The sequence below is a fragment of the Meles meles genome, chromosome 13 (assembly GCF_922984935.1).
Source record: "Meles meles chromosome 13, mMelMel3.1 paternal haplotype, whole genome shotgun sequence".
Taxonomy (NCBI): domain Eukaryota; kingdom Metazoa; phylum Chordata; class Mammalia; order Carnivora; family Mustelidae; genus Meles; species Meles meles.
In genome coordinates this window covers 79,260,747-79,275,277 of record NC_060078.1, presented here as the reverse complement: position 1 = coordinate 79,275,277, position 14,531 = coordinate 79,260,747, and the positions used below count along the sequence as shown (strand labels likewise).

The 14,531-nt window shown below is 45.4% G+C and overlaps 1 protein-coding gene across 2 annotated transcripts in view; it reads right to left on the bottom strand.

The window, feature by feature from the left end:
- Positions 1-5,507: 5,507 nt before the first annotated feature.
- Positions 5,508-14,531, bottom strand: part of ACADSB (acyl-CoA dehydrogenase short/branched chain) — a 34,686-nt gene continuing 25,662 nt past the window's right edge. For both annotated transcript variants that reach the window (XM_046027724.1, XM_046027723.1), the window contains exons 8-11: positions 12,268-12,357; positions 10,466-10,603; positions 8,322-8,421; positions 5,508-7,200 (exon numbers count right to left, since the gene is read on the bottom strand). In XM_046027724.1, coding sequence (XP_045883680.1) covers positions 7,130-7,200; positions 8,322-8,421; positions 10,466-10,603; positions 12,268-12,357 — 399 coding nt within the window. In that variant the 3' untranslated portion in view covers positions 5,508-7,129. The remainder of the gene's footprint in view (positions 7,201-8,321; positions 8,422-10,465; positions 10,604-12,267; positions 12,358-14,531) is intronic.

Below are 14,531 nucleotides of genomic sequence, written 5' to 3'. Positions count from 1 at the left end.
ACATTAGGAGAGAGAATGGGTAATCTGTAATGAGCTAGTCACCTCTGAACTCAGGAGGACGAAGGGGAAGGTGCCCTGCCTGCTCTGCCTTCTGTTTCTTTGCCCTTCTAAGCAGGTGGGTGTTTAGAAAGTTCTGGAGTTTCGTTAGCTGGTTCTGCTACACTGGGGTGCTGGGAAGTTGAAAAGGAACATGGACTCTGGGGCTGGAATCAGTGCAACACTCAACTTTGAGTGTGCAACGAAAAATCTCCCGAGGGATTCTGAAACAGGCAGATTCCAGGCCCCATACTCTGACTGGTAGATCAGGGTCTCAGTTGACTTGGTGCTGGGCGTGGGGGGCAAAAGGCCCCTGAAAGGTCTGAAGTCGGTGTTCTGTCAAAAATCAAAGGAAGCAGAGAGCCTAACAAGGAAGAGGGGCGTCTAAAACAATAGTTTGGAATGGATATTAGAGGTCACCAATAAAGGTAAAAAGATAGCTTTTTAAAAAGATTTATTATGAGACAGAGACAGAGAGAGCGCACGCAATGGGAGGGGCAGAGAGAGAGAATCTCAAGCGGACTCCACGCTGAGCATGGAGCCCGATGTGGGGCTCGATCTCACAACCCTGAGATCATGATCTGAGCCGAAAGCAAGAGTCAGGCACTTAGCCGACGGAGCCACCCAGGTGCCCCAGAAAGATAACTCTTGAGAGCACTGTGTTAAGCCCACTGACAAAACTGAACGGCAGTTAAGAAGAGATGGAAGGAGTAGACCCTGAGAGGAGAGGTGGCCGCGGGTGGCGACCTGGCCGCGCTGCAGGGCAGTGGCCCACAGGGACTTCAGAGTTTTTAAGGACAGGAGACGTGAACACTTTTGTAGCTGGAAGGAGGGAGCCCATCAGGACAGATAGAAATGGAGTGAATGACCCAAGTTCCTTGGGGGGCTTGCATGTCTTGCTTTATTATTATTATTATTATTATTTATTATTTTTTTTTTTTTTGGTGTTTTCCAAACAGACCAACTAACTGACCTTCTCAGAATCTGATTTAAGAGGCAATAACTTAATCAGGGCCTGGCAAACTTTTTCCTAAGGGCCAGACAGTAAATATTTTGTGGGCAAGAGGCAGAGCTGAGGGTTTTACGTACAGATGGATACACCATTTCACATGGAAAAAATTCTTCTCATTTGCAGGTTGTAACTATTATGTTTGGAGATCCCAGGTCAAATCCCATAAAATCAAATTACGACAAAAAGACCAGAGGCAAATCCCTAGGCCAGTGTCGATGGCCCAGTCTGTACCTGAACGCCAGAAGCCCTCCCAGAAAGTCCTGCTCAGCGGAGCAAGACACAGAAGGCCCGTGCAAGACAGCTGTCTACACGGGGCCTGTGCGATTTTCCCACGGAGGCCAACCCTTCAGGGGACTAGGTTTCAGACCCCTTTTGGTTCTCTGTCCATCAGTCCGGTGTCCTGCGTGGCGGGATGGAGTGGCCTACTTGGCTGTGGCTAGTTGAGAAAAGCAGAAAAATCAGTAAAATGTCAAACGATGTACAAAAAGGAAAAATTTCAGCAACCGCACAGGTAGTTTTCATTTTATTTTCAAAGACACATTGAAATATGCTTATATTTATTTAATGTTGTTAACGATTATAAATAATATGCTTATATTTATTTAATGACAATTACACAAGTCCTATTACACCCCCATTATAAAAATTCCAGCAGTAGAGGTGACCCCAATGACCTCAAGGGCTGTGCTGCTTGACCCCTAGCGCTGGCCCTAGAGGCCCTCAATGCAGTGATCGATGTAGCCATTACACTTCCTGAGTTTATGGTAAAAATTTCTATACACGCTTGGCTTTACAGAAATAGATCTGTACCGCTGGGCACAAATATTCGATGTTATTTTTTTTAACGACACATTGGGTGAGGATTTCAACTCAGTACAAGGACCTCATTCTTTTAAACTGCCACATGGGATGTAGAGTGTGTAGTTCCAGCATTTACTTATTCTCTTAAGCATCTCTAACTTTTTGCTACTATCAACCCTGCTGCTCTAAAGTCCGTGACAGTCCTTCTTGTCTGACCAGGTAAGGACCAAGACAGCGGGGCTTCCCACACCACTGTCTGCAATCTGTCATCTCTATTTCTGTATGTTGAATTAACCAAAGCTATTTAAAGTTCCCTCTTTTGTATTCTACCTTTTTGCCAAGTATTTACTTCTCACTGGGAATGGTGGGCGTGTTGCCTATAAAATTTTGGTTTTTTTTTTTTTTTTGGAATCTGTAGAAATGTCCTTTGTGGCAAACCCCACAGGGCCGTTCATTTGCATTGGAAAAGAACGTTCTCCCCGCAGACCTCAAACCTGTTAATCACGCCATCCCCGCCCTCTGGATCCCTGCTTACCTTCTACCAAGTCTGCTGACTCCCGAGTCCGCGCCCCTGATGATGGCTTTGTCAATGTTTTTCATCGTATTTCTATTTGTTTTGCTCTATATAGTTCCCAGTTATGTTGTTAGACATAAAGTTCATGACTACGGTGCCTTCTTGGTGAGATCTGCTGGTGGGCTTATGGCCACCCTTTACAGCCACCTGTGTGCGCCTTTAATGCGGCGCTGCTCCTTCTCCAGGCCAGTCCTACCTCTGCCCCGTCCTTCCAACTCTCCAGCGCGGCTGTGTTTTTGGTATTTCTAACTGTGCGCAGCTGGGATTTACATTTTCCTTTGGTCCCATCTTGACATCTTTTATTTTTCATGAGTTTAACCCATTCATACCCATAAGCACTGCTACGCTGGCCTACCTTATTTTGTTTCCTACTTACCACTAAGTTCTGTCCAGTCAGCTTTGCTCCGTGATGCCGTGGCTCTCCGTACAAACCGCGGTACCATCCGCCCGCCCACTCAGCTTCTTGCCCTTCTCCGTCATTCCTCGCTCCTCAGGGTAACTTCCAGGCCGCTCTGGAGGGGAGGGCACCTTCTGGCATTGCTTTACTGCCCTTTCCGGTACTTCGTTCCCCTTCTTCCCGTCACCCTGCCCATCCCACTCCCCAGTCTTTCTCCCAGGACACTGGGCTCCCACCACCCCTGCTGAGTCGTCTCGCACCCGTCTCCCCAGATAGCTTCTCCGTTTGAAAAGAACCTCATCAGCCAGGCTGTCCAAGTCTGCATCATCTCTGTCATGGGCCAGCCAGCATTTTACTTAAGCTCCCCACACCTCAGTCTCCTGGCCTGTCAAATGGGCTAACAGGAACGCCTACTGCACGTGCCAAGAGTGTAGAGTAATGGCTAACGAGAGCCCATGGGATGTTGGCACTCAGTGTCACCCTTCTAAAGGAGCTGAAGAAATACTTATGCGTGGGGTTGACCTTGGTCCTTTCCTATTCACTCTCTGAGTGAGGACGCACTAATGGGAACAGAAAGATGACACCAGGGATGAACACACGTTCCGGGAACCATCCAGTCCTTCTCAGCTCTGTGTGGCCCTTGAGACCCTCGGAGGCCGTGAATGCTTGGCACGCGCCCTTCAGTGACAAAGGAAGAAAGGGGCTGACATTTAGATTTCTAAACTAGTGTAGGAAATAACAGGGAACAGACAAGCCGAAGCCTCCGGTGAGGCTAAGGCGAACCACTGAGTACCAGGCACAACAGTACGAAGTTTCCAAAAGGCCCACAGGCACAAATGTCAGCGAGCTGCAGTCTATACCGTGAAGATGTGCTCAGAAGACGGGACCTCTCTACCGGAGAGCTGCTTCAGCAAAAATAAATAAATACACAAAAGGGTCCTCCAGTAAACTTCGCCTTAGCTTCAGAAATTAAACTTGGCCTCCATCGGAAGACCCTTTCTCAGAAAACAAATGAAACTGGCTTACACGAGAAGTAAGATCTCGGCCTGGGAAACACAGGTGTTCTGTATTGTGCAGGAAGACGACCTTATTTTGTTACTTCATCCGTACGCTTCACAGACAGTTTTGTTTCATCGGAGCAGCAAAAACCTCCACTTAACAAGTGCTATACGTATTTTTATTCTCCACAGAATTCTGATTTTGTAATACTGAAGAGACTGCTTGATACATACAATGAAAATGAAACTTTCAATTTATGAAAGATCGGCGAAAGTACATCAGCAAGGTGATTGGCAGGTGATTAATATATATAAATAATGACAGCGATCAATGGCAATACTTTCAACATATTAACTCGTTATCAGTTAAACCTAAAGTAAATCACCAAGAATACTGAAGTATAACGAGACCGAAATCCAAAATTTGTTGACCAGAGATGATGTTAAATTGGAGGCAGGGCACTGTACTGGGAGTCAGTACATTTGGACTCTTGTTTTGTCCCTGGTGGAGGACCGAGGGCGAACGTTCTGGGCTATGAATCCTTCCCGTTTAAAATGAGCGAGTTGGCTAGATTGTTCTCTAAGGTCTTTCTAGGTTTAACCTTCCCTGACTCTGAAGCCTTTGACACTGACTCATTTTCATGTTGTAAAATAAGTAAATCTCTAACAATACTGACCTGGCCGTTGAGGGGAGTCCAGCTTCCCCCACACAAATACAGCCCAAGCGGTTCCGTGGTGTTTGGGTTCACCAAGAACCATGGAGGCCCAACCCTCAAATTAACAAAGAAAAGCGACAGCCTTCAGGAGGTGAACACACTCATCCTCCATGAGACACTAACTCGGAACAGATAGCTTACAGACCCCAAAGTCATGGCTATTATGAAAAGATATAAGGAGTAGGGTGCTTGGGTGGCTCAGCTGGTTAAGCATCCAACTCTTTTTTTTTTTTTTAAAGATTTATTTATTTGAGAGAGAGAGAGAAAGAAAGAGAGAAGGGGGAGGGGCAGAGGGAGAGAATCTCGAGCAGACTCCCCACTGAGAGCTGAGGCTGCCACGGCCTGGTCTCTTGACCCTGAGACCATGACCCAAGTCGAAATCAGAAGTCAGACGCCCGACCGACTGAGACACCCAGGCACCCCAAGGGTCCAACTCTTGATCTCAGCTCAGGTCTTGATGTGAGTTCAAGCCCTGCATAAGGGAAGAGCTACAGGGAAACCCCACGACATCCTCTTTGGTAGAAGGTAAAGTGACACGATGATTCTTTAATAAAAGAAGGTAGATACATTAATATAATATCCAATTAATTTTCAACTGGATTTTGTGAACATGCACAGTATATACACACTGTTAGAATTTTATCAGGACAAGATACAAATTCAAGGTCTGGATCTACATAGGAGTTTCTCCAACACTGCTAACTTGAACACGAGGTGTATTGTAGTTTCTCATGTTTATGACTGCACAGGAGCCCGTCGGGACTTTTTTTTCTACTAATGTTGGCTTCTATAGCATTATCTGTAAAGTTCACTCTTTTTAATATAATCGTAGAAATTAAAGACGTCCAGGTCCGTTTTAGGGCATTTCATCTATTCCCCTACTTATCAGACCATACTGTCTTTTTTGTTTGGAAAGATTGAATGAATTAGTTTCTGTCCTCTCCCTATCTGAAAGTCAAGAAGACTCTATCTCTTTTGATCCAAGGTCTAAATATGTCTTTATTTCTTCCTGATATTTTGAAGTAATCCTCTCTCTATTGTATTTACCAATTCTGAATATTTAAATGTGTTTTGCATTGTAGAGATTAAGCCAATTCAAGAAACATGATTGTGCCAAGCAAAATTACTCTAAAAATGTCCAGTTTTCTTAATAAACACAATACTCTCATTTATGTACTAAAATGCTTCCCATTGAACAGTAGTGATTATGAGCTTTGAAACATCTTTCAACATCTCTAACCCATGTCACCTTTTCAGAAAACACAAAACTCTAACCACTCTAATGTCCACGTCCTTGAGGGGACATGGGATATGCACCCTGGGTGGGAGGGGGATGGGGTCCTCTTCTCCTGATTGAGAAGCCCCGATACTGAAGAAATGGTATCACCAGTATTTTGGTGAACTTTGCCTTTCTATAATCTGTATTGTGAAACAATAGATTTCTGCCTTCCCAGATATAAAATTATTTTTATATTATTTTTTACATCACCGAATATGTTTTTTTCAAACTCTATAGGCCCTTTCTCTCATTCCTTGTAAGATTTTGATATACTCTTTACAGGAACAAGGTTTCTCCCTCTTGAGCATCACTGAACCAGAACATATTTCTGCATTACTATTCATGATCAGGCCCAATAATGAAGTCTGAGGAAACACTATTCAATTCAAATATAGAAAGAAATGACATTGAAAAATAATGCACAATAAAAATGAATATTGTAATATTGAATATGTTCTGATTACAATACTAATACCAAACTATTTTAACTTTATGCTTGAAAACTAATAGACTTGTTTGGGACTTTTTTTTTTTTTTTAAACTGGGCTCCATGCCCAACACAGGTCTTGAACTCACAACCCTGAGATCATGAGTCACGTGCTGCTCTACCAACTGAACTAGGCAGGTACCCCGAGAAACTTGTTTTTAAAAAGATCTGCTGAAATCATCATGAAATGCATCCTTTATGCAGGTCAATTAGAGTAACAAATTATATTGCTTTACTCTCCTAAAATAACGTCTGCGTCATACGATCTATAGAACCATACACTTATTTTCCACCCCCTTCCAGACATCGAGAACTAGAGCTTTCAGATTTTTCTTTTTTTTAACTTACATTTTTTTTTAGATTTTTCTAAATACATTTTCAGTTGCTACCTACTTTAGAAACTTAGAATTGATCTATAGAATTGCCAACTGTGACAAAAATCTTCTCCGACTGATTCTAAAAAATAAAAATTTAACAGGAATATAAAATAGCCATGTCTGTAAGTAATACTTCAAATGTATTTTTCCAAATGCTGACAGAGTGAAACGTCTGCCTGCCCTGAAGCTGGAATGATTAATATGTACACAACTCTAAAAATAGTCCTGGAAAAATACGGACGCCTTTCTTCCCAAATTTGAAAAATGATTTCCTGTGCCTCTTTGATGCAGCCCGGAACAACAGATCAAACAGCAAAGGTCTACCCCAAGCATCATGACTAAGGACCTAAACAGAATGCTTCAATGCTGTGGAGGTTTACTTCCCCAACAAGGCACGATAGCTTAGAATGTTCTACGAGCGATCAGGGGGAGAGGCCCCATTCCCTCGGATGTCAGTATTTTGCGCCAATGTGCTTTGCGATGATGTTCAGCTGGATATTTGAAGTTCCTTCATATATTGTGCCTTAAACAAAATGGAGTGAAAGGAACAATTAGGAGTGCACCCACAGACACACGTCTGTACAAGAAATCACTTTCACATGTCACCTTTGTGGTTGCTATAGAACAGTCCCCAGTTGGGGCGCCTGGGTGGCTCAGTTAAACGCCTGCTTTTGGCTCAGGTCCTGATCCCAGGGTCCTGGAATGGAGTCCCGTGTCAGGCTCCCTGCTCAGCGGGGAGTCTGCTTCTCCCTCTGCTCCTCCTCGGCTCATTCTCTCTCTCTCTCAAAAATGAAATAAATATATTTTTTAAAAGATTTTATTTATTTATTTGACAGAGAGAGATCACAAGTAGGCAGAGAGGCAAGCAGAGAGAGAGGGGAGGAAGCAGGCTCCCTGCCGAGCAGAGAGCCCGATGTAGGACTCGATCCCAGGACCCTGAGATCATGACCTGAGCCGAAGGCAGAGGCTTAACCCACTGAGCCACCCAGGTGCCTGAAATAAATAAATCTTAAAAAAAAAAAAACACCAAAACTTTCCCCAGTGACACTCCATGCCCCTGAATATGGTACTGTATGACAAAGTCATTCTGCCTATGAGATGATAATATTCATTTGAAAACTGGATGCTGATTCCAGAATCAGAAGGAAACACAGAAGTTGTTCCTCAGCTATCCATGCATAAGCCTGGACCGCCCTCAGGAACAGGCAGCTTTGAAAGCCCCTCGTTTTGGTCTCCCCACCTGGTGGTGGAGCATCAGAACACTCAGGCTTGATCAGACATGAAGCTTCTGGAATCAGACCTTCGCTTCAAAGATCGGCATTCAACGCATCAAATGTATTAACGTGTTTAGGAAAAGAAAAATTACAACAGCTGATTTTGTTGCACTTTTACTAAAAGGCCTGTGGATTCATTTAAAAAGGCAATTTGAGGTTTTAAAAAAATATACATCCATCTTTTTCTTGAAGGAGGTGGGGGGGAGAAAATCCAACCACAGAGAAGAAGACAGCCAGTAAACAAACACGGAAGAGATGCCACTGCCTCTGCCCAAGATATCAGTAGCAGAAAATCAGACACAGACAGCAGCCCCGACAGCCACAGAGGCAAATAAAAGAAAACCAAATAAAACGTAAAAAATCTATTTACCGATTTTCGCATCTCGGAAGTATTTTTCTACAGGGTAATCTTTGGTGTAGCCGACTCCTCCCATCCACTCGATACACTTACTGGTTGTGAGGCCCGCCACCTGCCAAAACCAAGCAGCAGACGACCCGCTGAAACCACAAAACCGATGCACCATAAACACTCCTGCAGAAGATTCCAGTGATGCGGGTTCACTGCTACCGGCAAGTGAAAGGACTGAAGTGACCTTACAAGGCAGTATTGTCTCTTCAGTCTCCTTCCCTATACCACTAAGGCAAACTGTCCTATTAATTCACAAAATTCCCATTTTCTTAAGAAAATTAGGGTATTGATCAGACACAATCACATGCTGCCAATAGGCATTGTTAATTCAGCAAATAGTTATCAAGGGCCTTCTTTCGATCACACATTCTGCCAGCCGCTGGGCAAACCACAGTGTGGCGGGGGACGGGGGGGTGGCCGGTCACTGCCCTTTTTGGCTCACACGTCCAACTAACAATTACAGAAACAAGTAAACTCTACGGGGTTAACAGAAGAGCCGGTTAGGAAAGCTGATGTGATTTAGGGGTGGGGGGGGAACGTGTGAGGAAATGACAGCTTTGTTGAGCCCCACAGGACGAGTTAGGGGACATTTCAAGTTGGGGAACATGTGGGAGGGCTTCAAGGGGAAAATGGGTTCATCAACCTCAGGGACCTGAGGTGGGGGCGTGCGCTGGGGTGAGGGCCAACTGTGAAGACAATGGAGAGGCAGGCAGGCTGAAGACTGTGATGGACCCCAAAGACGTCTGCATGCGAATCCCCAGGAACTGCAATGTTAGTTACCTGACGCGTCCATGGGGGCCCACAGTTGTGGTAAGTCGAGGACTTTGAGATGGGAGAGGGTCCCGGATAGCCTGGGTGTGCTCAACGGCATCACAAGGTCCTCTTAAGGGAAAGTGAGAGGCAGGAGAGCCAGAGCCATTTGGACACGCTACCCCGAGGGCCTTGCAGGCGGAGGCCGGGGGGTTAGTGGGAGAAGGCGAGCAGCCTCTAGGAGCGGGAAGAGCGAGGAAACGGATTCTCCTCGGAGCCTCCACAAGGCAGCTCTGCCGACACTTTGATTCTATCCCAGCGATACCTCAGACTTCGGAACTCCAGAGCCATGAGATTAATACAACTGCACTGCTTTAGGCCACTAAATTTTTGGTTAATTTGTTAAAAGCAGCAGGAATTGGATACAAATATTGCTCCATTTGCTGTGAGAAGCCACGAAAGTTAAGCTGGAGTGACATGGGCTCCTGGACATTGTGTAAAGGGAAGACTGGATTGGAGGAAGAGGCAAGAGAACCCAATAGAACCATCGGAAGGTGAGCGGGGTCCTCTGATCGAGAAATGCCATGGCTTGGACAACAGGGGGCAGTGGAAAGGCAGAGAAACATACGAGCGCAAGAAATACTCAGGGCAGAATCCTCTGCGGCTGATGATGGGATTCAAGGTGGGGATGAGGGGGAAGGGGGTGTCAGGGCGGCTCAGGCCTCTGACCGGTACAACGGGGTGGGCAGTTCCAGTGGAAACCGGATCTATTAGTCTGGAACTCAGAAGGGAGGTAGAGGTGGGTGGTGAAATTTGGGGGCTGAGAGGTTAAGGAACTACTCCAAGCTACGGAGTGACGAAGACAAACGACAGAGGTTGGCACGTAGCACTCAGTGATCTGGCAAGTTCTCCAGCCAACATCCACCGGGTTAAATGGAGAATGGTGAGGCGTCAACAGAAAGCATTCCCTCCAAATGTGCACAATCTCCTCTTGGGGTTTTTACTTCGCATGACCTCCCCTGGTATTCACTTTGCCCCAACCAGAGACACCAGGGGAGGGATGCCACGTTCAGATGAGGCTCACGGAGGGACTCGTGACCCGTGTTCTACCCGAACTGCGTGACTCGGTTTCCACTGGAGAGCCCGTGAAAACACCGAGACCTCATAGAATTAAAGCACTTTTCCATGGAAGGCTTGCAATTTTGCTTTTCTGTTGTAGGAACCGCAAAGTCTACGCTATTTTACTTGAAAAACAAATGCTCAATCAATACTAAGTGGAAAGGTTCATGCACACATAATGGGGGAGTGGAGGGGAAGAAGGCTGAAGTACAGATTTCGGTTGTTTGTTGTTTTACCTCTGCGGCATAGTATTTGGCCATCGATGCTTCTTTTGTGAACGGCTTTCCAGCTTCTAAAAGCCTAGCGGCGTTGTACGTCAGCAATCTCGCAGCTTCCAGCTGGGTGGCAACGTGGGCCACTTGGTGTTGGAGCCCCTGGAAATTCGGGCCCAAGTTAGAGGATTATGATTTCTGAAAAAACAGCTTATCCTCAAAGTCTTGCCTGGATGTGGAACACCGACAGGATGAAAATATACCCCCAAAATGGAATTTGCTTTCATTTTGTAGAACTACTTAAAAATCTGCAATCTATAAGGAAACGGATCTAGGAAAACGTTCAAAGTTCATGTAATTCTGTGTAACTGTCAAGATTTAAAAAATAATCACAGAATTAGGTTTAATAATTTGTTATATTTAATAATTAATTTAAACCCGTTTTATGATCAAAATGAAACTTCACAGTTTTAATGACCCATAGCTGGCGTCTTTAGAAGGGTCATGATTATACCTATCGTTCACCTGACGCCGTATCCCTCCCTCGCCAGCTCCACAGACACAGAAACATTGTGTCCTCTGTACAAAGGAGATCTAAAGCTGCCCACAAACTGTCTTCATATTCTGTCCCTTTCCTTGCAATCTCTGTGGCAGCTGGCTCTGAGAAAGTACTCTAGCATAATTAAATGAAAATAGGACCAGAAGCCAAGATGAAACACCTATGGTTGGACACCTGATGTCCTTGGGAACTTAATCTCCAGGGGCTTCCGTTTCCCGTGGCTAAGATTCCAGGACAGCACAGGTTGTGGGGGGCCCTGGCCAGGCCTGCCACACTCAGTCTTTCCAGGCCTTGAACTGACCGTGGACGCTCACATTGTGCCTAGAATCTGTATGCACAGGCAATCTGTGCGTGCTTGTGTAAGGCCAAGTCCTTATCACAGCACCTGAAGACGACGCAGCACAACAGAGCCGGAAATGTAGTAAGAAATCGGACTTGGAGCCTAGGTTCGTGAAACCTGCCTACAGGGAGGTTTCACAAACATGTGAAACAGTTACTCTGGATTTTTAGGTAACGTGCTTGAGTAAGCGTGGTAAGCTGCCGCTCCGGGCCGTCGCTAACCTGGCAAGGCTCCCACATGGACTGGAAGATGCCATGGCCCCCACAGCCCCCTTATCTGGGGAGCTCCGAGAAGCTACATCCTTAGACCAGGCCAGCTTCTTTCAACACCACTTGGCTGAGAACTTCTCACTTGACTCACTGCAGCAAACCGTACCTTCTACTTTCAAGAAGTGTCCAAGTGTAGTCTCTGGAGGATTATTATGTGGCCCCCACACGGAGAGTTCCTAACAAGTGTTCCCATTTACTGAGCACTCGTCCCACTCAGGCAACGTGCTCCATACTCCACACACCTCTCTGAGGCCAAGTCACCAGCATTACCTTTAGTTTAGAGATGCGGCAGTTGGGGCCAAGAGGGTGAGGAAACTTGCCCATGGCCTACAGCTGGTAAGAGAGAGCTGGGATTTGAGCCCTGGGTGCCTGACTGCAGACCCCATGCCCTAGAACTTGGGAAGCAGTGTGGAAACAACTGTAAAGTGCTAAGAAATCCGGAGTCAGGTCACAGGTGGGCCTCAAGGACTACTGTTCTGCCCTTGGAGAAGGTCAAGGCGTTCACAGGTATGCGCCCTGAGACCTGTTCCTTCCTCCTCTCCACCTCTCCCATTAAGATCGCCCCGAGGGGACGCCCTCCACGGCTTTATAACACAGCGCTTCATTAGCAGAAACCTCGAGAGGACGCCTCAGAACGGAGAGGCTAATAATCACATACCTGAAAATCAAATATCCTTTTGCCAAACTGCATCCGTTCTTTCATGTAGGGAATAGTGTAGTCAAAGCACCCTTGAGCCACTCCCAGCATCTGTTCAAAAAAAAGAGCAGGATTTCTTATTTTGTTATTAAGTTTATGCTTTTACTCATTCAGGGTATATGTTCCTTTTACAGGCAAATTGAGTCATTGGGGGCAGGGGAAGAACTGGAGGCACGACGTGGTACCTTCACCCGCTGCATTTGTAGAACTTAACTTGCAGGGACTGGGAGAAGATTCGAGAAGTCATTCGAGTGGTTTCATATAAACAGGGTCTATTTAACTCAAGCAGAGGTGAGTCTCTGGCTCGGCTGTGTTCCTACTACGAGGTTACTTCGAAGGGAGCTCTTCCTTTAAGCTCTGCTTCTCCAGGCATAAAGCAAGTCCTGGAAATGCTTTCAACTGGCCTTGAAGACTCCAGAGTAGCTCCCTCTTGTACTTTCTAGAAGGCCAGTGTGGAAGGTCACTTCCTAACCTTCTATCTTCCTGTCCGTGTTTGCATACTATCAGGATTAATAAACGCTTCAGGGAAAGGGCACGGGAACATAAAAGAACAGGGTTTCCCAACCCCGGCTGCATATTAGGTTCATCTGTGGGAACTTGATAAAAAAAAAAGCGACATGAGGTGTCTAAGGACGGAAGGCTTGGAGTGGAGGGCGTGAGTGGCCAAGGCGTCAGCGTTTTCAGACCTGAACGGTTTCCTGCAGGGTTACAACGAGAGCACCCGGTAAAGACAGGACTTATGCCCAAGAACCAGTCAGGCCCTGCTGGCAAGCTCAGCTCAACGGTCTCATTGCTAACCGACCTACTGAACCACTCAAGCTCACAAACGGTTGCCCCCTTCCAACACTAGGTGGTCATGAAGTCATTATCCCGCATGATGTCAAACTATATGGGTTTTAGAAAAAGAATAAAAAAAAAATCAACAGTGAAAGCTTTGGGGGAAACACCCACAAACTTATCAATATTTCATTCGTGTTCGTTCACATTTCCCTTTAGCCTTTCGTTCTGAATTTCCTGGAGAACAGAATATTGAGCTAAAGCTGATTAAAGGACACCATCCCCCGCAAAACCCAAACTTCGATGAGGCACCAACCCACGGCACTTGGGGCTGAGATAAGATGAGGTCACCAAACTCAGGACTGACATTTATGGCATGCGGATGGTATCCTAAAAATGACCAGTTGTCAGTCCCAATAGGCTTCTCCATCTCTGTAAGACGTTTTCACTATCAATAATGAAACACTAAATGGTCTTTGGCTGCAGTTTTGAGGACAGATACCTTCAGTTTGCTATTGTGACTCTTTCTCTAAAAGGGATTCACTGTATTAGCCAAGAAGTGGTAACTACCGGGGCGCCTGGGTGGCTCAGCGGGTTAAAGCCTCTGCCTTCGGCTCAGGTCATGATCCCAGGGTCCTGGGATCGAGCCCCGCATCGGGCTCTCTGCTTGGCTGGGAGCCTGCTTACTCCTCTCTCTCTCTCTGCCTGCCTCTCTGCCTACTTGTAATCTCTATCTGTCAAAAAAATAAATCTTAAAAAAAAAAAAAAAGAAATGGTAACTACCTGAACTTAACTTTTAATTAGGTTATAAGATAACTTGGAGTAATCAGATGAAAGCCCAGGCTGTGTATTTTACTACTGGAACATCTATATTATTTATATATCTGAGAACAAGGAAATCCAGTCCTACAGTTTTTAATGTCGTATCTGATGAAACTGAATCACAGGAAAACATTAAAAAGAACAGATAAGCCATTTCTCTCATTATCTAGCTTTGTGAGAAACATGGGTTAAGTTTTGATCTAAAGATGTTTTGTTAGCACATTAACAGCAGCAGAAAAAAAAATCTAGGGGGATACTACAACATCTAACTATACCAATGGCTTTAAAATCTAAATGCTGTTAGTTTCTGAATTTGGGATATTTGTTGATTAAAAATAAACAAATATATTCTACAAAATGGCATTTAAAAAAAAGATTTTTTAAAAAGATTTTATTTATTTATTTGACAGAGACATCACATGTAAGCAGAGAGGCAGGAAGAGGGAGAGGGGGAAGTAGGCTCCCTGCTGAGCAGAGAGACCAATGTGGGGCTTGATCCCAGGACCCTGGGATCATGACCTGAGCTGAAGGCAGAGGCCTTAACCCACTGAGCCACACAGGTGCCCCAAGATTTTATTTTTAAGTAACCTCTACATTCAGTGTGGGGCTTGAACTCTTAACTCCAA